Raw genomic sequence first — 22,316 nt, 5'->3', positions numbered from 1 at the left:
ACACTGCGCTGCAGCCTGGGGCCGCCTGGAAACTTTGAAGGCCCTGGTGGAACTGGATGTTGATATAGAGGCTTTGAACTTCCGGGGAGAGAAAGCTCGGGACGTTGCCGCTCGCTATTCTCAGACTGAGTGTGTTCATTTTCTGGACTGGGCAGGTAAGGAGCACATGTGATGTTAAGATGGTTAAGAGCATGGAAGGAGATGATTAACCATTTTACCTTCCAGCTAGATGCTGTATTTTCTTTTTTCTTCTTTCTTTCTTTCTTTCTTTCTTTCTTTCTTTCTTTCTTTCTTTCTTTCTTTCTTTCTTTCTTTCTTTCTTTCTTCCTTCCTTCCTTCCTTCCTTTTTTCTTTCTTTCTTTCTTTCTTTCTTTCTTTCTTTCTTTCTTTCTTTCTTTCTTTCTTTCTTTCTTTCTTTCTTTTTTTGAGACAGAGTTTCTCTGTGTAGTTTTGGTGCCTGTTCTGGATCTCACTCTGTAGACCAGGATGGCCTCAAACTCACAAAGATCCGCTTGACTCTGACTGCCTCCCGAGTGCTCGGATTAAAGGCGTGAGCCACCACCACCTGGCTTAAATGCTGTATTTTCTATTGTCAATCTATGAAGATTGCTTTCATTTTTTTCTTTTCTCTTTTATTTTGCTATTGAGTAAAGCATTGCTCTTAACTGCTCTTCCTCTCTCTGTATTTGTATCTTTTTGGTTTACTAACTTCTAACAATTTAAGCAATAAATTATACATGCAGTATATGTTCAAGGTTATTTTCTGAGAGAATTGTAAGTGTGTGTGTGTGTGTGTGTGTGTGTGTATCATTGATTTACCAACTTCTAACAAGTAATAAATTTCCATGGGAGGATACATGCAGTATATGTTCAAGGTTGTTTTCTGAAAGACCCAGGCAAAGTACACTATTCCTTAAATGCTTACATATTAGCATATTTCAGTAATATATTTGACCTCCCCAGAGAGAAAAATAGTTACAAAAATATTTTCCTAGGAAAAGTTAACCTATGGTGTTAGTAACCCAAATCACAATTAACTTATGGCATGGGAGGGCTTCTGAGACCTGTTATTTTTCTCAATTTGTCCCCTGGTTACATGGATATTTCATTTATGAAAGTTCATTGAGATGTACATTTTTCATGTCTTTTATGCATATTCTACTTCAACAGAGTCCAAAAGTCTATGTTCTACCTTGAATTTTGCTCTATCATTCTCTAGATCTATAACATACAGCTTGAAAAGCCTTTAGGAAGACATACCTGTGTAACTCACTGTGTGTGCTTATAAACTTCAAACCAGTTTTTTTATCTGAATGCCTGTGCTTAGCAAGCTTTTGTGAATTGCCCACTACTAAATACGGTAATATAGTTGTAGGTACAACTTGTTCTTTCTACCATCTGGACTTTTTTTTAGGAGGATCAATCATCTAGAAATTATTTGGCAATTATATTAACAGTATCAGAAAGATGTGAATATAAAGAGAAAGGTTAAAGGTAAAAATTGGCAGGAAAGGCAGTCCATGCCCTGAAAGAGAACAGGAAGCCAGCTTGTTGGGGTTCACCTGGGCCTTGCCAAATGAATGGGATTTGAATACACAGTGGCAGAGCTAAGAGCACAAGCTGAATGTTAGATCTGGGGATGGACGGGACAAGATTGCCTTACTGGAGCCCATGTCATAGCTCCCATAGGTAATCTGGAGTGTAGGTGGAAGGGGTAAGCACACGGTCCCTGAAGGATGCTTGGGTTTGAATCCTACATGAGTGTGAGCAGAGTACTCTAATTCTTTGTACCCAAGTTTCCTTTTCTGGAAAGAAGGGCCAATAATGGATCCTTCCTCTTGAGATTTGTGAAAACTAAATGATACAGTGTAAAGCACATAGCAACCACCTGTCATGTTGAAAAAAAAAATAGTCAGGCTGAAAAAAAAATGCGGCTGCTATAATTACCACCGGATTATACCATAAATGCCAGGTTAAGGTGTTTTCATTTTATTCTGGGAGCCACACTAGTAAGTGTGGATTCTTTTTCAGTTGAATGGAAATCCAGACTTGTCTGAAAGTTTTTTCAGTGAAGGTCATGGCAAAAAAACCTACACCAGCTCCCAAAGAAACCTTTTCATCCTCAGATAGTCCTGGAAATAGATTTCTTTTGTACTCTTCTGAACTTGACTGAGCTACATTGCATGGGCATAGGTTTAGTATTCTTTGACTCCTCTCCCCCTTCACTCTTCTTCCTCTTTACTCTATGGTGTTGCTTAACTTTCTTAAAGGAAGAATGTTGGGACACCTGCTTCAGGAACTTGGTCATCATTGATGTTGTGGTCAGCAGTCTGCAGAGGATCTGTTCAATGTCATAGATGGATGCACTCTCTAGGTCATCGCCGTGTTTCTCTAAAGAGGCTTGCTTTTTCAGCTGAAAGAGCAAAACACACGATTCTTGTCTTATTTCAGAGTAAACTTACATTATGGATAGCAAACTTAAGCACTACTAAGATGTACATATCACATATTTATACAAAAAGGACGGTTGCTCTAGAAGGCCAACACACAGAAGAGATGCTCTTCCTTGATGTGCGACACAAGACCAGATTGATCATTGTCCCCACCAGCCAACGTTGGTTAGAGTTGTCTAGGGTTAGAGCCTGTTGCCAAGAGAAATTAGGATGTTTTCCTTCAGCACATGGAGAAATTGAGTCAGTTCTGACCTGCTGGCTTCCTCCCTGCTGGCGCGCTCCCACAGTTTTGGAAGGGGCTAGACGTGTTGCCCTGGTCTTACCCAGCTGTTAACCCTGTGAACTGCAGTAGTGACTGGCATGGCAAGGCATGTCCAGGGGTGCAATAGTGGCATGAAAATCACAAGGGTACCCAGTGCTTTCTGATTGGATTTAAGGCCTGCTCATAGGAGGAAACACATGCCTGGGACCGCATATCTGGCCAAGAACCCATGGGTGCGGAGCTCACAGGTCCCATTGGTGAACCTACTAATATTGTTTCGCTGAATGGGCATAGTATCAAACTGCACTCTAAATTTGTATCTCCTCCACTCAAATTAGTGCAACTCTCTGACCTCATCAGAAACATTTCTTTGTGCAGCGGATGACAGTTCATGCAGAAAGTTAAAACTGGTCAAAGTGCAGAGAGTGGAGTACCCAGACATAAATGTGAATCTATATCACATCCCCACCCCTCAGGCATCATGGAAGAGGAGGGCAGAAAGTCTGGAAGAGCCAGAGGTCAGAGAGGACCTGAGCAAACAGTTATCTTCTGACCATGGCAGGAATTCTGCACTCATAAACTGAACAGCACCTGTGATTGCCTGCACAAGAGCCCCACAGGATCAGGTCAAGTCTCACTCTAGCATGGCATAGGAAGGGCTCAGAAGCCCTCACCCCTAGATGAGGAGCTATAGATAATTGACAACTTCAGGGCAAGGCGGAGCTAGTTTTCTTTAAGTGCATGGTTCCTGGAAGGTTGACCTGAATAAAAGCACTCAGCAGTACCTGGAACATAAAATTAGGATTATTGTTAAGGGTTGGGGGACATAGCTCAATGAGTTGTAGAGAGCTTGCCTAGGATGTAGGAGGTCCCGAGTTTAATTCCCAGAACCAAATAAATAAAAGAAAAAACATTTTCCCTTACTAAGCAAGATCACTGTATAATACAATCATATTTTAAAAACAAGAAAACATATGCTTAGGTCACTCTGAAGGTCAAGGAGATGTGTGCACAGGTGTTTAGCAGCATTCTTGTATAATTCTCGAATTATAGTGCCATCTCTTGGCAAAACTGGGCATGAAGCACTGTTTCCCACTAAATGCTAACATTTAGAAGTCAGTTTACAGCCCAATGCGAAGCTCATGCCAACTTTTGTAGTGAGCGTTGATAGACTTGCAGGTTCTCCAAGAGACCCCCTTATTTCAAATCATTTTATGGGGAGGCTGAGAAAGAATATATAACTTACCGAAGGAAAGGCAGGTAACCTCACTTCCTATAATCCTACCTGCCGCATCTCATTGTTTTGGTGCATTTTGTAACTTGAAAGTAGGAGTAGGAGGAGATGATTTTAAGGACCTTCTGATCAATACACTTCCATGGAAGTCTTGAGTGTTTGCAGGGCACGGCTAGATAATGGAGGTGGGGGCGGGTGAGTGGGGAGCAGGGAAGGATAACTTCAGAGAACTGGATAACTCTCTGAGATTCTACAACTCCTCCTATTTGCAACACAAATTCACCTTTCTTTGGTGTTTCATCCATTTCATCCACAGGTAATGCACAGATAAAACAAACAGGATTAAGAAGAGAGCTTGTACTAAGATGTACAAGAGGCGTAAAGAACTCTGGACGAGGTCCAGGTTAGCAAAGTTGCAGCAGAGTTTGTCCAGAGGGTAAGGTAGGCAGTGGGATGAGGAAGCCTTAACTTTCAGATAGAGCACTTCGTCAGGAAAAATCTCCCATCCGACCTTGGTCCAGGTGGTCCCATCACAAATGCAGACGCCCTCTCTGAAGAAACAAAGAAACAGCAGGGGGGAAAGCACAGATAGTCTCCAGTTAGACATCTTCATGTCTTAACTGAGAAGAAAATCTTGAGCTAAAAAAATTGGTCAGACAGAGCAGAAGAAGCCCCAAGCACTAGGTAATGTGGCGCTTCCGTCAAGGGCTTTCAGATAATCCTGTTAGACAGCCCAGTAAAATACACAATGAGGATCATTGTTACATCGTCAGTCATAGTGACTCAGGGGTAAGTGACTCAGTGACATCATAAAAAAATGCACTGGAATGAAAAGGTGTACCCAGCTAATCACCCTAGGTTTCTTGAAAATGAACAATCTACTAATATTTTTGCCAGGGAATGTATTTAGCAATAGGCATGCCGTCATAATGATAAAACGCTGTGAACACAAACAAACAAACCAACAATCCCCAAAGGTAGTGAAGTCTTGCTATGCAGCAGCAGCAGCAGAAAGATCGGCTGCTTTGGACCCTGTTGTCATATGAAAAGGAGACTCTGAGAGGGAGAGATTGGGTGTTTAGAAAAGGTTTCCAAGCCAAATGTGGAAGGTGTAGCAGCTGGTCTTTTTCTTGCTGTCTATGGTAAAATGTGAAAGAAAAAAGATAAATAACTGGAAGAACTGTCAAGCAAAAGGGGAACAGAGCTTGGCAGTGTGGGAATGCAGCACAGGCAGATCACAGGACAAGCTGCTATGGTTTGAAATGTGTCCCCGAAAGCCCCTGCACCCAAAGGCATCCTCCTCAGTTTGGTGCTATCAGGAGTCACTGGAGACTTTGAAAGATGGGACCTAGTAGGAGGTGGTCACTGGAGATGGACTCTTGAAGGAACTGGTGGGACCTCAGCCCCTTCCTGTCCTTTACATTTGTTCTTGACCCCGAGGTCTTTGTTCTCACACACTCCCTATTAGAAAGCTACCATGTCATAGACCCAAAAGCAACAGGACTAACCACCCAGAGACTGAAACCTGAAACTTGAGCCGAAATAAACCTTCTCTCTTTATAAGTTTCTTATTTCAGTCATTTTATTACAGTGACAGCCTATTAATAACATAGGTACTAAATATTAAGAGTCCCTGTGAAGACAATAAGCTTTGGAGGGAAAGACATTGTATGGATGGACAGTTTTTTTTTGCTACTGAATTGTTGGGGAGTACATGTCATGCATTCTCCCAGCCATCGCTGCAGAAGTCAGGATGGAACTTAAATTATCCACAAAAGATCAGGAGGAGCCTCTTTCTGACTAGATGAATCTCTGTGATGTGTCTCACAAGGATTTTGCGAGTGTTACATTGATAGAAATACCATTTTCCATAAAAGGACAGAGAGAATTAAAATAAAAAGAAGAGTACTGGTCTACCAAAATTTTGTAGGCAGGAGCAGATTAATAAAGCTATTCAGCTGCTAGCACATGCTTTCTTTTTCCTTTCTCCCTGCCTCCCTTCATTCCTTCTCCTCCTCTTCCACATCCTCCTGAACCAGGGTCTTACTATGAGGTCCAGGCTGTCCTGGAACTCTATGTAACCCAGTCTGGCTTTGAAACCACGCATCTTCCAGTCTCAGCTTCTTAAGTTTTGGAATTATATCTTTGAACTACCAGATCAGCTTACATGATACAATTCATGAAAAGGGAAAGATGATTCAGTGCAGAGGATGGAGAGAGTTATCCCCGGGTCTGAAACCTAGTGGAATATGTATGCTGTATTTTGAAATGATTTTGAGCGACAATGTCTATGACTGTGTTTTGTGCTTGTGCCACCATTATAGTTTGGAAGAAGAGAAATAGTTTCTGGCTCACCAGGTCCACAGAGAGAGGAATTTTTGGCCTAGGACAGATCACATACAATCTCACCCAGACCTTGTACACATGCTTGAGAGTTTGAGGTTTGAAATTTCTGAGCTGTGATTCTTTAGATGAGAATTTGGGTTTGAGTTGATATGGTAATACCTTTGGGTGGTATTGGGGTGGGGTAGATGCATTTTGTCTGTGAGATGCATCTGAATTGTGAGTGGATGAGAGAGAAGGCTGTGGTGGGCTGGATAATGGCTCAGATCCCTGAAACGTGTGACTGTTGCGTCATACAGCAAAAGAGATGTTGCAGATCTTTGACAGATATGGTCAATTTGGGACCCAGTCATGTTTTGTATTTCTTTGGGCCTTCAAAAATCCTGTCATAAGCCGGGCAGTGGTGGCGCATGCCTTTAATCCCAGCACTTGGGAGGCAGAGCCAGGCGGATCTCTGTGAGTTCGAGGCCAGTCTGGGCTACCAAGTGAGTCCCAGGAAAGGCACAAAGCTACACAGAGAAACCCTGTCTCGAAAAACCAAAAAAAAAAAAAATCCTGTCATAATTCTAGGGACACACTGAGTGCTCTGAAGTGATGTGTCCTTGAGTGCTGTTTTTCTGAAGTCCTCAAAGACAGTGACAGTGGACCATCTCCACAAACCTCGTCGAGTTCTGTGTGGTGGTTGCACAAACAGGGTGGTTTGCCTTTTGTGTTTTGTCTTATTTTGCATTTTTCTGTCCTGGTTTTTTTCAGATGCCAGGCTGATTCTGAAAAAGTTTATTACAAAGTCCTCTCTTGTCGTTACTGAACCAGAAAAGGGACCGGGGAAACTCCTCAAGGATGACAAGGTACAGTGTTGTGGTTATTACCTGTCCTGATGTTCTAGAGGTAGACAGTTCTCCTTCATGCTCCCCTCTCCTTCCTCATGCTCCTTCCTTTTCCTCCTTCTCTTCCTCCTCTCCCCCTTCTTTAGTGAGCTTCTGATGAGAGAGGATACAAAGTAAATGAAGTTGATACACAAAATATCATACCTGGCCAGCATGGGTGAATGTTAGAACGTTGTAGTGAGTGAAGATTTGGAAAAACAAACAAACCAACTAAAACTTGCCAAGGTTTTTAGGAAGCTAACCCCCTGCCCAGCATATTGTTGGCAATACCTATTTTAATCATAAAACTACGAAGGGAGAAGCATGGATCATGCTTCTGCCTCTGGGGGAAGTAGCGAGAGGTGAGGAGGAACTGGGAGCTGTTAATTTTCTATTCGTCTGTTGGAGTACTGTGCTTCTCTGGTGTCCAATTCCATATTTTGCTTCAAAGCTTAAAACATATATGCATGTATGCATATGTATATGTTACATGTATCAAACCTTCAAAAATGAGAAAAAGTAAAAAAAAATGATTTGGATATACATTAAAATTGTACCCAATAAGCAGGCATAGTGGCAGCCTGTGTTCCAACAGTTGGGAATCTGAGGCAGGAGGATTACCTTGAGTTCTAGACAAAACTGGCTACACTCTGAGAACCAGGCCAGCCAGGGCTACACAACAAGACTACATATGTTCCAGGTATCAGAGGCTCTAAGTTGCTCTCTGTGTTGCTGTGTAGGATGCATGAGAATTTGTTTTGACATTATTTGATGAAAATCAAAGTTAGCTGTTGCTTAACGGGCATCAGAGAATCTCACTAAGGCACACATTGTACTTGTATCTTCATAAATGACATAATATTGCTTGTGAAAGAAAGTACAGAAAACATTTGATTAGAGCAGGAACTGGGGCTGTTGGACCTGCACTCACAAGGCTCTCACCATGAAGGGACAGTGCTTTGTCAACTGTGACTAGAAAAGCCTTTAAATTTCAGTAAAAATGTAATATGCACACACCATTAATTAGAAAAAAAGTGATCCACAACAAATGAAATGCCCTTCTCATTTCCAGTTTTATTACCCTGGAGTTCTGATAGTGATTTTATGTTAATTTTCATCATATTTTACTCTTTATTTATATAAACACAGATAATAGAGATTTATAAAGGAGATCTTATTTCTATAAAAGTGGGGTCCTACTATATATATTACTATTATTATTAACTTGCTTTTTCCCTATCTGGGTATCTTACGGACACTCCTCGAATTTGTCTCTTTTGCAAGCTTCCGTATCTATGGAAAGTACACATCAACAGGCTGTTAATTTGTATTCATTATTATAAAGCTTACTGTAATAAATACTTTCTACTTTTAATTTTTCTGGCTGACACATTCTGTCTGTATTTATGAGGCACATGTGAGAACTGTCTTTAAGCAGACATCAGGAATGTGTTGTGGGTGTGCGGTTTAATAGAACTTTTTTGAATTTCCTCCTCCAGCACATCATTGAAAGGAAGTAAAGTATCATTTTTACTGAGTTTCCTGTAGCTCATACCATCCACAATTTCCCAAAGCTTTATTTGTTTTTATTTTATGGGCATGTGTTGTTTGTCAGCATGTATGTATGTATGTATGTATGTGTACCATATGTGTAGTACCTATAAGAGGCCAGAAGAGGGTGTAGGATCCCAGGAACTGAAGTTACAGATGGCTGTGAACTGGGAACTGAACTCAGGTTCTCTGCGAGTGCTCTTAACTGCTGAGCCATAACTCTAGCCCTACTATCCGCCTATTTTTCAACTTTTGAAAACACTTCTTTCATCAAGAGGGCTCAACAAAGACAGAATCAGGGAGAAAGGGTGGACTGGTTTAAGGCCTCTCAGTGTTCAATGGTGAGTTTCATGATTTCTCATTCTGCTGGTTAGACAGTTCAGTAGTCAGAAGCAATATGTTATTTCAATTTTAATTATATAAAATTAAATATAATTTAAAATTTAGTTCTTCTGTCCACTAGCCAGACTTCAAATATTCAAGAACTAAATATACCTAAGGGTTACTGTATTGGATAAGGTTCAGATAGCACAGCCTTAGAAATATTCCAGTTTGTAAAGACAATATTACATTTATTTATTGTATGTGTGTATGTGCTTGCATGTGGTGTGTGTGTGTGTGTGTGTGTGTGTGTGTGTGTGTGTGTGTGTGCTTTGGCATTCACATATGTTGAGGTCAGAGAACAGTTTGGGTGAATCTGTTCTCTCCTTCCACCGTGTGGGTTCTGTGTATCAAACTCAGGTCATCAGGTTGGATAGAAATGCCTTTAGCCACTAAGCTGTCCTGCTGATCCCAGAGATACTACAGGTCTTATTTTTCAAAAAATAAGTGGAAATAAATTCACTATTTCTGTTCCCAGAACACTATCCTCAATGCATGTCGTATGAAAAACGAGTGGTTGGAAACCCATCCAGAAGCTTCCATCAGTGAGCTTTTTGAGCAGAAACAACAACTGGAGGAAATTATGACTCCCATCCTCACAAAAATGTCTACACCACGTAAGTTTCGGGCTTGAACATCAGGGTATATAATAATTCAGTTCAGTTCTTTCTGATATATATGATTTTAACTGTCTTTATTCTACTAATAATAACAACTGAATTCTTTTTGTATGATATGCCTGATTCTAATCTTGATATTACATTTGCCAGTTGTTAAACTTTATAATTATAATGTCTTTTATGATTTATTTATTTAATTTTATGAGTGTTTTTTTTTCCTGCATGCATGTATGTGTCCCCTCATGCACTCCTGGTGCCCTCAGAGGTCAGAGGGTGTCAGATCTAAAGATGGTTGTGAACCACCATGTAGATGCTGGGAACCGAACCCAAGTCCTCTGCAAGAGTATCCAGTCCTCTTAGCCCCTGAATGATCTCCCCAGTCCTGTCTTTGAGTCTTTTGAAATAGGGACTTGCTATGTGGCTTAGGTTGCCTGTGCCCATTGAGTACTTGGACCACAGGTACCACTTTGCCCAGCTTTTGGCATTGATGCCCACTGAATACTTGGATCACAGGTGCCACCTTGCCTAGCTTATGACATAGATTTTGACCCAGGATTCTCATCCAGGAAAGGATGATCTTCTGGGAGACAGAGTATCAGAGTCTAGAAAAGATTTTCAGTATTATAATTTTGTTTCTGGTTAGGGGACACCACTGTAGAAATAATATCCTGAGACCGGAAGAAACACACATATCAGAATCTCATTGGCAGGTATACCTAAGATCTTAAAAGTGGCAGCATTATTATCACACAATTTTCATGAAATTCACCCCTTAACGCTCCAGTCAGTACTTCTCAGTATATTCAAAAAGTTGTGTAATTATCACCATTTCAAATTTTAGGCCTTTTGCTACCCCATAAAGAAGCCCTATACTTATTAATAGGTGCCTTCTATTCCTCCCCACCAAGCCCTGACAATCATTGCTTTACTTTCTATTTTTATGGGTTTGTCTGACACAGGGTCTTGCTATGTAACCCTGCCTGGATTGGAGCTTGTGATATAGACCAGGCTGACCTCAAACTTGCTATAATCCTTCTGCCTCATCCTGTCAAGTGCTGGGATTACAGATGTGAGACATCATGCCCAGCTTGGCTCTGATTTCTCTGAACTTTGCATCAAAAGAATCATAACATACACATTGCCCTTTGTGGTTGGCTTCTGTCCCTTGGTGTAATGCTTATCTTGTTCACTTATTCTTTAAGATGTATTACCACTTAATATGGGTAAATAAAATTCCCTTGTATGGATACAAATTTGATCCATTCACTGACCAGAGGATATTTTGGTTTCCACTCTTGGGCTAGTATACATAATGCTGAAATGAACTGTGTGTATTGCCATATGCTTTCATTTTTCTTTGGCATGTAAACAGGGGTGGAATTGCTGGGTCGTAGGTAACTCTATGTCTAGTCCTCTGGGGAACTGCTAAGCTGTTTTTCAATCTCATCATTGAAGATTCCAATTTCTCCATGCCTTTGTTCATGTTTATTATTGTCTTTAAAATACTTTAGACACACAGTGTATATGAAGTAACATCATACTCTGATGTGAATTTCCCTGATCACTAATAATTATAAACATCTTTTCATATGTCTTTTTTTTTTTTTTTTTTTTTTTTTTTTTTGTAGCTGGAGGGACAGCCGTGGTTGCTGGGAAACAAACTCTTCTATTTTTGGTTGTGAGCTTAGCCTTTAATGGCTGAGCTATCCCTCCAGCCCATCTTTTCATATGTTTATTGGTCATTTGTGTAATTATGCTGGAGAACTGTTCATTTTGACTATTTTAAAATTTAAAATTGAAGTATCCTGTTATAACAGTTCTTTATATATTCTGGATTCAAGTCTATTATCAGAAACATGACTCTGAGCTGGACATGGTGACAAATGCCTGCAATCTCAGCACTGGGAAGGCTGAGGCAGGAGGATCATGAATTTGAGGTTACCTTAGGCTGTTCCCAATCCACTGCTGACAATACACCTGAGAGCTGAAGGAAGGATGGGTATGTAAGAAGAGCTGGGACCAGGAACACAAAGAAGGGATTCATCTTGTTGGTCTCCCATTCAAGTCCATCATTGAAGAGATAATGTTTTAAATGCCAAAAGAGACTTCAGGGAAGTTTCTAGAACTTCTCCAGAGACCCACTTGGACAGTCCAGAAGAGTCAGGAAAAGGGGGCAAGTTGGCTAACTGCCCTCATCTGCTAGGGTGTTTTGTTGAGTTGGCACATAGGCTCTAACTGGAATAATTCCCACCCTATGAAAGAAGGAAGAAATGGCCGCTCAGGGAGGCATATCCAAATTGCAGCTAAGGATGAAAGAGTGGCATTACATCCTAATCTCCAGCCTCCACACAGGGATGTGGGTGGCACTTGTCTGTGTTATGGCTCAGTTAATGAACAGCTTTGCCACAGCACTGAGCCAACAATGCCCTGTCCACTCAGAATAATGTATGGTGCTGTGAGGTAGCAGAGCCAAAGATTTTGCAGACAGCTCTTTTGGCTATTAATAGATGTAACTGAGAAGGCATTGCCTGATTGGGTGAGTTTGTCTTCATTTTCCTGGGTATATCTTTTGAAGCACAAAAGCTTCATCTTTCCTTTGCCTAAGCTGTCAGTATCGTATCTGAGATACATTGCCTAACCCAAGGTTACCAAGATGTAAACTTATGTTTTTGCTCAGAGTTTTATAGCTTTTGCATTTAGTCCTGTGATGTAGTTTGTTACTTTTTTTTTCTTTATGGCGTGGGATGGAGTTCAACTTTACTTTTTTGTGTGTGGGGCATTTATTACCCAAGTTATTTGTTTGTTAAGAGGGGTTGTAGGTTTTAAGAGGCTGAGATGATTAGGCTAATATAGGTGGTATGAGGGGCTTGCCCTTGCCATCTACATAACTAATGTCTACTGAGCAGGTAGGTAGCACTCCCCTAGGTCCCTTGAAAGGAGGCAGTCTTTAGAGTTCCCCCGTCTTAAGCAGCTGCTTATGTGGATTGCGAGTAAAGCATGTATACCTGGAAAGGTGAACTTCAGAGAGGCCCAAAGGAACAAAGAAAAAGCACCGGAAGCCAGAGGAATTGTTGCCGTGAAGCCAGGGTAGAGTTTGACAGTTTTACAGTGAAAACACAGATTACCGATGAAAGGTTCAGAGCAGGGACTAAGGATGTGGAGAGCTCCCATCTGGCTGACTGTAGCCCTCACGTCAAGCAAGGCAGCAAATAGGGCCACAGAGTTAACTTGTGATCATTTTGTTAAAACTACAGAAAAACAATCTGACAGCTTTAAGCTTTATTTGATGGGCAGCGGGCGCCATTATAGAGCTTTTAGGTCTGGAGAGAGCTCCGTCAGTAAAATGCTTGTCTCACAAACATGAGGACCTGCATTTGATCCCTGGAAGCCATTAAAGTAGATGAGCAGGATGCCATGTGCTTGTTCCAGTGCTGGGGTGATGGACATAGGCATATCCCTGGGGCTCACTTGCAGGCTAGCCTTGCTGAATCAGCAAGCCCCAGGCCAGTGAGAGACTCTGTATCAAAAAACAATATGGGCATGTCCTGAAGTGGGACACTTGAAGTTGTCCTGTAATTTCCAAAGGCATGTGCATCCACATGCACAGCTCACACGGGGGTATCTGTAATAGTGCCCCCGACAAGGTGTTTAGTGTTGTGTGCCTTATAATCCCAGAATGTGGATGGCTGGAGCAGGAGGACCAGGAGTTTGAGGCTAGCTTGGGCTACATAGCAAAGCCCTGTCTCAAACACACAAAGAAACAGACCTTTAGGGTCAGCAGAGATGAAGGATTAAGTGAGAGAGAATAATTTTCCTTTCTTTATAAAATGGTTTGGAGGGCAAGGAAATTAGAGGAAGGTGAGCCCTACAGTCCAGAAGTGACATGATTAAGACCTCAGTGACTGGTAGACAGTCCATTTCCCACCTAGTCCATCATCACCATTGAGCTGACCCAACAGCTCTCCTTCCCCCTCCTCACCTCTGCAGAAAAATTGCTTCTTTCCTCAGGTTCCCTACATCACAGCCCCTCTAGGCACCTTCATAACATAAGACGCCATGCTGGGTCTTGCTGGGACATCTGAAATGATCCTTCACTTTACAACAAAGAAATGAAGATGAAAGAGGGTCAGCATTTTAATCAGAGTTCCTCTAGGTAGTGGCCCAAGAAACACCAGGAAAGCAAGTGTGTGAAAAGTGCGTCCTTGTGGCTATACCCACTACAAGAAAAAAAACGAGTGTGTTGAAGTGTGTCCTTGTGGCTTTACCCACTACAGGAAAGAGGAGTGTGTGAAAAGTGTGTCCTAGTGGCTTTACCCACTACAGGAAAGAGGAGAGTGTGAAAAGTGTGTCCTAGTAGCTTTACCCACTACAGGAAAGACGAGTGTGTGAAAGTGTGTCCTTGTGGCTATACCCACTACAGGAAAGACGAGTGTGTGAAAGTGTGTCCTTGTGGCTATACCCACTACAGGAAAGGCAGAGACTATTGGAACTGATGTACCCAAGTGCTGGGGTTTAATTAATGGCTGATTCAGGCTAGAATGTACTGATGTATTTCATGCCCATTGTTTGAGAAACTGGCTTCATCGTGTTCCGTATCACAAACTAATTAAATGTCATTTAAAAATGTGTTTCTTCCAGGTCAAGTGAAAAGTGCCAGGTCGATAATCTAAGCTGTGGTCTGCAAAGAAATCAAGACTGTGCCTTCTACAGACCCCAGATGGTGTAGAAGGCTACGTTATCTTCTAGCATTCGATAAGACAAACCAATTCCTGCCAGCTGAATTCAAGAAATAAACCCAGGGTTTTCAGAAATGTTCAGATACAAATTCAGTCAGCCTGGCTTTGTGTAAGGCTGTTCAGAATACTCACACCTGGCTCAGGGGCTGGGCCTCTGCTCCTCCAAACACATCTCCTCATGAGTCCTCCAATCATGGCTCCTCATGAGTTCCCGCATTCCTTCGGAAGAGCCGAGCAAGGATTTCAAAACTACACGGAGAAGCTAATCATTTTCTGTGTAGCTAAGGCAAGACATTTCCACTAGACCAGGGAAATCCATTTTCAAAAGATGCACTAGATCATTTTTAAAAGAAAGTATCTGTTCCTTCTCTCTCAAGCAGCAAATGCTAACAGTTGTTTGGGGCAGGCTCCTTTGGTTTTAGCTCTTACTTTTTATGTCCAAATTAAACTTTACCTGGAAGGTGGGAGACAGTTTCTGGGAAAAGCCCACTGTTACCTTTAATATCTGTAATAAACACAAATCTGGCTAGCTTCCCCTCTCTAGGAGGTTTGGTAATATAGATATTGTAAATGACGCCATGCCATTTCCTACCATTCTCTGTTCTATTGCCCAGTTTTTAAAGGTCATGGTTACTCAAAATTTTGTTGGAAAGTCCTTTTTCTAGTCAAATTAAGCAGGACCCTGAACTTCCTAGTCTTTTGTGACTTTCTGGGAAAGGTTTTATAGAAAATAAAATATAAAAAAAAAAGAAAGGAGAGAGAATATTCCTCGTTCTTATCACTTCCTCCTCTTTGTCTCACTATGCAAACAATTTTTTCACTTGAGAGGAGAAAGAAAACAAGGAAGCCATTCAGTAACACTCACCAGGCCATGTTCTCTTGGTCATGGCATTGAGGTAATCTTGGTTTAAATGTTTCTCCACATCTCTCACATTTGAGATCTTTTCAATATATGAGCAGTTTCCATTCAGCTTCCTTCAGCAGAAGCTTTAGTGTTAGCCCATCTGCGAGACACCCTGAGTACTTGCTGCTGGGAGTAGAAGGGGAGCTGTGTTTGGCCCTTTTAATACGTATATTTCCGGATACTCAGTGCACACCAGCACTGGATCATTGGGAAGAGGCCAGGTGCCCTTCTTTGTTGCTATTATTTTCATTCTAAGCCACAGTTTCTGAGCCTTGATCATGAATACAACAGAGCTTTTCAGGTCTGTGCTCCTGGTAAGTAGGAAGAGAGTTCTGAAACTCCCTTCTGTTTCAGAAGCATTTTGAACTATCTACTAGAATAATCTCTCTCTTCTTCTTTTGTCTCTCAATCTTTGTCTTCAGATATTTTATAGCCTTTGATACACTTGCTAACACTGTATTTGTATGATCTCTGGATTGGCACCTTTTACCAACACCCCAACTTTCTTATAATCTGCTTTTCTAACTCCCCACTAACTTCTCTTCTTCTTGACCCTTGCTGTCAGAACCTCTCAGAATTCAGTCCTGATTCTTGGTGGGACAATTGTTTTTCTTTACCCCATGACAGTCCCTGTCTCCAATATTATAGAGAATCTAACTCTTCCTTCCTTCTTTGGGGGGCACTTATGGTGCCAGAAGCCTCATTCTGTGCTCAGTGTAATTATTCACATGCTTGTCTTGCCATGTGCATGAACAATGATCTTTTTGAAAGAAAGACTGATTTTGCTCTTCCTCATACCTAAAGAGCATGCAAAATTAATACAATAAAGTCAGTCAATAAAAGTTGAATTGACTCACTTAGTACTTCCTTACTCCCAGCACCTAGCTTTGCCTCGTACTACCTAGTACTCATAGAACTCATTACATCTCCATTCATTTATAGAGCTTGATTACATTATAAATACCAATTTTATCTTCTGCCTTGCTTTTGTCAATGCACTAGTGTGTTACCTACTCCTCCAACAGAAAAGCCATACCCACATCAAACATTGCAGCTCTATGTCTGCCTTCTCTCAACTTCATATTTCTTAACCTGTCATCGCTAATGTCATAGACCTAGTGATTTCCAAGAGATTCTTGGATCTCATTTCAGAGATTCCTTTGAAGTGGGGCTCTAAACATTTATTTATATCTGTGGATCTATAACTCCTGTTTTGCAAGAGACGATTATCAGTTATTACCTATTGTTGCACTGACTTATAGATAGATTAATAGAAGATTTAAATGCTCTTATGCTGTGAGTTTGATGTTATTTTATTAGCTGCATGGTGTCTTCTGAACTTGCATAGAGTAGTTACTTTTTTAAAAGCACATGCCAACAATTCAGGAATGCCTCCATAGTATTTGAAAGGTAGTCAAAGGCTAATTCAATGTTAAGATCAGTTCTAGATAGTAGTTCTTTAAGTTTTGTGTTTCATTGATCATAAAAAATGTAAAAGTCTAAAGGTAGGATGTTAATATAACATTATTACAATAATTTCTGCCTGTTATCACTATCATGTAACAAAAGCTGTTTTCATAGCAAAAGAGTAGGATCTATATGATGATGGTTGGAACTTTATGTTAGACTTACTTTTCTCATTTTGCCACATATTATGGAATTTTATCATATACCAGAACTATCTACTAGTATCAAACCTTTGACAACTGCTGCTCTCGAACAATGGAGGCAGATTGATATTTATTTTAACACAAAACCCCACATTGTAAAAGGCTGATATTTACTCCGGTGTTTGTCTGATATGCAGTGGATTATATTGTCCAGGATAACCTAATCTCCCGTTTCACACACTCCTCTTACTGTGTGGTCCTGTCATCTCTAACGTAAAAATATGAGTCTCTGAGCTCCCTTGAATCTAGGGAGCCCATGAATATAGTTGAAAGTGATTCTGTGCCATTTCCAAGGCTAGGTTACCAGAGGTGATGTGGCTTCTGCCTCAGTCTCTTAAGATTTATCTTAGAAACCTGCCTGTGAGGAGACCAACAAGAAAGGAACTGTGGCTCAAGCCTGCAGCTCTGACTTCACTCCATCCAGCTAACCATTGCACCAACCTGCCTGACTGTGAGTGAGTCATCTTGGAAATGGATTCTCCAATCAAGCCAATATTTGATGCTATAACGGAGTGGAGGCAACTTTCTCTGCTAAGTCCTACCAGAATCATGGGCTTCTGAGATAAATAAATGTTTTGTTTTAAGCCACCCAGTTTTGTATTTATTGGTTTACACAGCAAAATATAACATACACATGTTGGAACTCAGAAATGTGAAATGACATAACAAAGCCAAGAATATGTGGCTTTGGTTCTGAAACTGGATGGTGGGTTGAAGCTGGCAAGGTCTAGTGGGGATCGTGAGTGCCAGCCTCCAGGCCTGAAGTACAGCCCAACCAGAAGCCTCAGATCCTCCATGAGGCTACTAGATGCAGTTTATAAGAAAGAGGGAAATTTCCTTGCAAGCTAGAGAAGAGGGCTCTTGTTAGGAGGCCACAGGAAGTTTTTCATGACGTTAAGTAAAGAACCCAAAGATTCAGTGACTATATTCCAGCTTGGCCCCAGTGCCACCCCACCTTTTGTGAGGTGTGAGAGGAAAGGTCTGAGCTAAAGAGAGGAGCATACCAACTTCCAAGTAAGATTAGAACTATAAATGTGCCAACAGCTCCTAGGTTTGAAATTGAAGTTGCTCTTTGTGTCCCAGCCTTCCTAGATGACAAAAGTCACTAAACTAAGAAATGACTTCTGGGAAAAGATAAAATCCAGGGCAGAACTACAGGGGTATCTGTTAAGAAGTCAGAAACATCTAGGATGGCACCTCGGGATTCTCAGATATTAGGGCTTTTTTTTCATGAGGCTGAGAGGATGGTTTCCGGATGTTCTAGGATGGCATCACAGCTACATCCAGCTGGAAATGGAACTGCCACATCTATCTACTTTTCTCAGAAGTGGCATATGTCAGCATAAGGAACGGTCTGACTCACCTTTCTGCAGTCCCATGTCCACCCTTGACCAAATCAACTTACTGGGAGATGGAGAATGATGACTGACTCATCTGTGCTACAGGCCTGTCTCAGTCACATAGTATAGTCTGTCATCAAAAGACAGGATGGGGCAAAGCACACTTTAGCCTCTGAGCTCCCTAAGGCTATCAATGCCTACTTCTGCTGGCTTTGCTCAAAACAGTGAAATACAAATTTTATTTATTTTGAGACCAGGTTTCTCTGTGTATCCCTGGCTGTCCTGGAACTTGTTCTGTAGACCAGGCTGACCTCAAACTCAGATATCTGGCCTCTGCTTCCCAAGTGTGAACTATAAATTTATCATGGCTTTTAAAAAGGCTCTCTATCAGGGAGGTTGTAATGAAGAGTAGTTCTGTAACTCCTGCAGTTTAGTTAGGTGCCGTCACTGGCTTTCAGGACCATGTCTAAGGCACAGCTGATGTGAATTTTGTCCAAGTTTCCTGAGGTATGTGGACTTGGAGAACCTGAATCTTGGAACTTAAAACTACAAGGGCTGTAGTCACAAGGTTTGGTAGAAGAGAGAGAGAGAGAGAGAGAGAGAGAGAGAGAGAGAGAGAGAGAGAGAGAGAGAGAGAGAGAGAGAGGAGAACAGCGAAACATCAGGGAAAGGCATGGTTTAAAACGACCTGAGGCCACGCAGCTGAGGCGTCCAAGTGACAACCGGCGATCTAAAGTGAAGTGCGTTGAGAGAAAGCATGGTGAGGTGGGCGTCAGGTGAGGGAAATGAAGGTAGCCTAGTGAAAGTTCTTCGCAATTTTGGTCCTGCGATGTAAGAAAACCACACGTCTACACAAATAAGAAAGGTGCAGAGCATATTTTAGGGTGATGTAGATGTTTTAGTTATAATTCAGGGGCAGACATAGAGCTTTTGACTGAAGTTCAATCTCATTGAGACGTCCTTCAGAGTTTCTTTAACACAGAAGCGATGCAGAAGATGATAGATTCAGTCAGCTTCCTGCTGTGATGTTCTCTCCCCTTGGAGCTCTATGGAAGAGCACATGCAGCAACCTTGATCAGGAAGGCATAGGGAGACTAGAATTCCCTACACACAACATGACTCCTCCATGGAAATTGATGATTAGTATTCACTGAAGAAATATTTAACTGTATTTGTTTCTAGTAATTTAGATTGGAGCCCCCAAATCACAGGCTAGGCATCAAGAATTTGTTGATGAATATGTCCTGGGGAGCGTGGGTGACATTGTACCTTCAAGCAAAGAACTAAAATTCAATGATGAGTTGAATGGAGGAAAATGAGAACGTTAAATATGGAAAGGGAAGAAGAAAAGGAAAATGGTAAATTAGAATGAATCAGGAGGTCTGTGTAGTGGAAGAAGTCTAAAGGAACCAGAAGGGCGATGAGTGGGTAAGATGGATACAACATGAAAGCAGAAGGGGGTAGGGATATAGGAGGATAGTGAGAAGCACAAATGAGAGCCAAGTATAACATACATGTATAAGATGTTACATGTATAAGATGTTACATGTTTAAGAAGTTACAGTGGGTCTTCTGGGGCCAGCGTGAACGCCATGCAGCGCCTGGTGGAGCAGCTCAAGCTGGAGGCCGGCGGCGTGGAGAGGATCAAGGTCTCTCAGGCAGCCCCCGAGCTTCAGCAGTACTGCATGCAGAATGCCTGCAAGGACGCCCTGCTGCTTGGTGTCCCAGCTGGAAGCAACCCCTTCCTGGAGCCCCGATCCTGCGCTTTACTGTGAAGACTGGGCAGAAGGTCGCTGGGAAAGCACATGGTGATGGATGACCGCGGCCATGGCGCAAGAAAACAGTTTCAACAGCCAAATCACCTTCTCTGTTGCCTGCTCCTAGAGCCAAATTCTACAGAAATCAGTGTTTTTTTTTGTTTTTTTTTTTTTTTTTTTTTTTTTTTTTTTTTTTTTAACCTCACCACCAAATTTACTGAGACGCACCTCTTCCCTCATGGAACCTGTGTTTTTCTGCCTGGGATATAGGATGTTTTACTTACTGGGTGTCTGAATTTTAGGAGGGAAATGGTTTATTTTCAAAAACAGTATTTGTAATTTTCCTAACATTTTTTATACTCTAATAAAATTTGTTCGTAAGAATTCACAATTACTAAATAAAGAGAAAATATAAAATTGGGGGACTAAGTGATATCCTGATTTTTTAAAGGAGAATGTTTTCATTTTTTAATGAGATATGGTCTTACTTGGACAGTAGACTTGGGAGATGCTCCTTAGCCAACTGAAAGGTTGATGTAGTGTTAGGTTGCTCATCCTGGGTGAGATTGGTTAGCTCTTTCTTTAGTTCCTTTAGTTTACAATTTATAATTGTGTTTGTAGCTCTTAAAAATGTGCTTATGCCTTTTAAAAAATGTTTAAAATGTGACCTACATTCAGAACATTGCAATTGGTTAAAAACAAAATGTGAAAATACTACAACCTAAAAGAATTAATGTCACAAGTATTTTATTGGGGTGATGTGCCTTTGATTTAATTGGGGACATTTTTAGAAGGAAAGTTTGTGTTTATAATAACCTTTGAAGAACTTGGAAATAAAATTTTTGCCTAACACACACACACAAAAAAAGTTACAGTGAAACCCATTATTTGGTAGGCCAGCTAAAAGTTAATTTCAAAAACGAGTCAGGGAGATGGCAGTGCAGTGCCCAAGGGGGTCAGGGCTGAACTGGATAGAACTGGCATAAGAAAAACGTCATGTATGTTTTTAAAACCCCAGAGGTTCTGTCTGCGCGGCTATCTTTGACCCTTTCATCTGTTATGGCAGGCAAAGGAAATCAGTTAAAAACAGTTGTAGGTGTAGACTAGAGTGTGGCCATTAAATGCATGCTCCCCTGCAACTCAATAACTCCTTCTGGATTGGAGGTGAGAAGAATGAGTGCAGCCAATCAGAACAAAAGCAGGTTGACAAGAAACCAATGGGAAGTCAGCATGGAAACAGCTTTGGCTTTGGTATCAGTTGGCAGTACTGACCCTGGCAAACAGATGCAGAGCTGATCACAACTGAGCCCCGCTCTTTGGGATTTCGAAAGGCTTCATTTTGATGTCATCTCTGAAGCTTAGGCTTGGAAGAACACATCTCTAAGAACTTGGCCATAAGGTCATTGACATGGGGATGAGGGCTTGGAGATAAGGACCTGAAGGATGGCTTGAAGGATGGAGAGTAAGTTGAGGATGTAGTGGCCACCTCCTTCCTTACATTAGAATCTTTGTGACTGATAACAAACGAGTATAAAATGTGGCAAGAGATGTTTATTCCTGAAGTGACTTCAGGAACCTTCAGGTTAGCTAGCTATAAGGAAAAAACAGAGGAACCCAAGGTCTTCTCAGGACCATCACAAACATTTATTCCCGCTATGTCTTACACAGGGCACCATTTCAGTGGGGGCATCAGGGATGGTATCCAGCCTGTTGTTGATAGGACAAGCCACCCGCCTGTGTCAGGCTTCATGGCCCTGAGGAAGAGGTACTTTTTCTACTTCAGTCAAAGGCTTCACAAATCAAACCTCAACCTCAATCTTTACAGTTTTTTTAAAAAAATATTGTTTACCACTGTTCTCATTCCCAACTTTAACTGATGTGATGCAACTTACCTTGCTTCTCATTTGCTGAGAGAGGAAAAACAAGTTTTGAAGTTGGAGCAGTAAGGTGGAATTCCAGAGTGATCTGTACTCGTGGAGAATGAGGAGCATGACATTTACTTCTTCCCCCTCGAAGAGTTCTCTTGGTCAGGTGTTCATGGCGAGCCTGCCTTGTGCTGCGAACCGTGTTTACAGCCTTAATGAAAGCCAAGAACTCAGTCTCGGCCTCTGAGAGACTCACTGCTCCACCCAAGCACATGATCAGATCACCACAAAAGCAGTCCAGTCCAGTCCACTCCTTCCCACGTGTAGGTAGCGC

At 41.5% G+C, this 22,316-nt stretch overlaps 4 protein-coding genes across 6 annotated transcripts in view; 3 read left to right on the top strand and 1 right to left on the bottom strand.

Annotated features, from left to right (window-relative positions):
- Nucleotides 1-4,699, bottom strand: part of Tex50 (testis expressed 50) — a 5,289-nt gene extending 590 nt beyond the window's left edge. Inside the window, exons 1-2 of one of the 2 annotated variants that reach the window (XM_059280169.1) lie at nt 4,233-4,699; nt 2,288-2,413 (exon numbers count right to left, since the gene is read on the bottom strand). In XM_059280169.1, the coding sequence (XP_059136152.1) occupies nt 2,288-2,413; nt 4,233-4,562 (456 nt within the window). In that variant the 5' untranslated portion in view covers nt 4,563-4,699. Of the gene's footprint in view, nt 1-1,966; nt 2,414-4,232 lie in introns of those variants that run through there. The other variant, XM_059280168.1, reaches the window with a different exon arrangement.
- Ankrd45 (ankyrin repeat domain 45) overlaps nt 1-14,643 on the top strand; it is a 27,989-nt gene extending 13,346 nt beyond the window's left edge. For both annotated transcript variants that reach the window (XM_059280167.1, XM_059280166.1), the window contains exons 3-6: nt 1-155; nt 7,046-7,140; nt 9,569-9,707; nt 14,349-14,643. The exon at nt 1-155 is cut by the window's left edge and continues 13 nt beyond it. In XM_059280167.1, coding sequence (XP_059136150.1) covers nt 1-155; nt 7,046-7,140; nt 9,569-9,707; nt 14,349-14,380 — 421 coding nt within the window. In that variant the 3' untranslated portion in view covers nt 14,381-14,643. The remainder of the gene's footprint in view (nt 156-7,045; nt 7,141-9,568; nt 9,708-14,348) is intronic.
- A 5,137-nt stretch (nt 14,644-19,780) lies between these two features.
- Nucleotides 19,781-20,275, top strand: LOC131924916 (guanine nucleotide-binding protein G(I)/G(S)/G(O) subunit gamma-10-like). The gene is made up of 2 exons (XM_059280173.1): nt 19,781-19,788; nt 19,916-20,275. Exons 1-2 carry the CDS (start codon nt 19,781-19,783, stop codon nt 20,133-20,135), a joined length of 228 nt encoding a protein of 75 aa, XP_059136156.1. The 3' UTR covers nt 20,136-20,275.
- Nucleotides 20,276-21,354: 1,079 nt separating this feature from the next.
- Nucleotides 21,355-22,316, top strand: part of Slc9c2 (solute carrier family 9 member C2 (putative)) — a 57,272-nt gene continuing 56,310 nt past the window's right edge. Inside the window, exon 1 of the mRNA XM_059280370.1 lies at nt 21,355-21,579. The gene's annotated coding sequence lies outside the window, so the exon portion shown is untranslated. The remainder of the gene's footprint in view (nt 21,580-22,316) is intronic.

This window comes from Peromyscus eremicus, chromosome 15 (genome assembly GCF_949786415.1).
Source record: "Peromyscus eremicus chromosome 15, PerEre_H2_v1, whole genome shotgun sequence".
In the NCBI taxonomy this organism is placed as follows: Eukaryota; Metazoa; Chordata; class Mammalia; order Rodentia; family Cricetidae; genus Peromyscus; species Peromyscus eremicus.
Note: the sequence above shows the minus strand (reverse complement) of the source record. Positions and strands in the feature narration are given on the sequence as shown.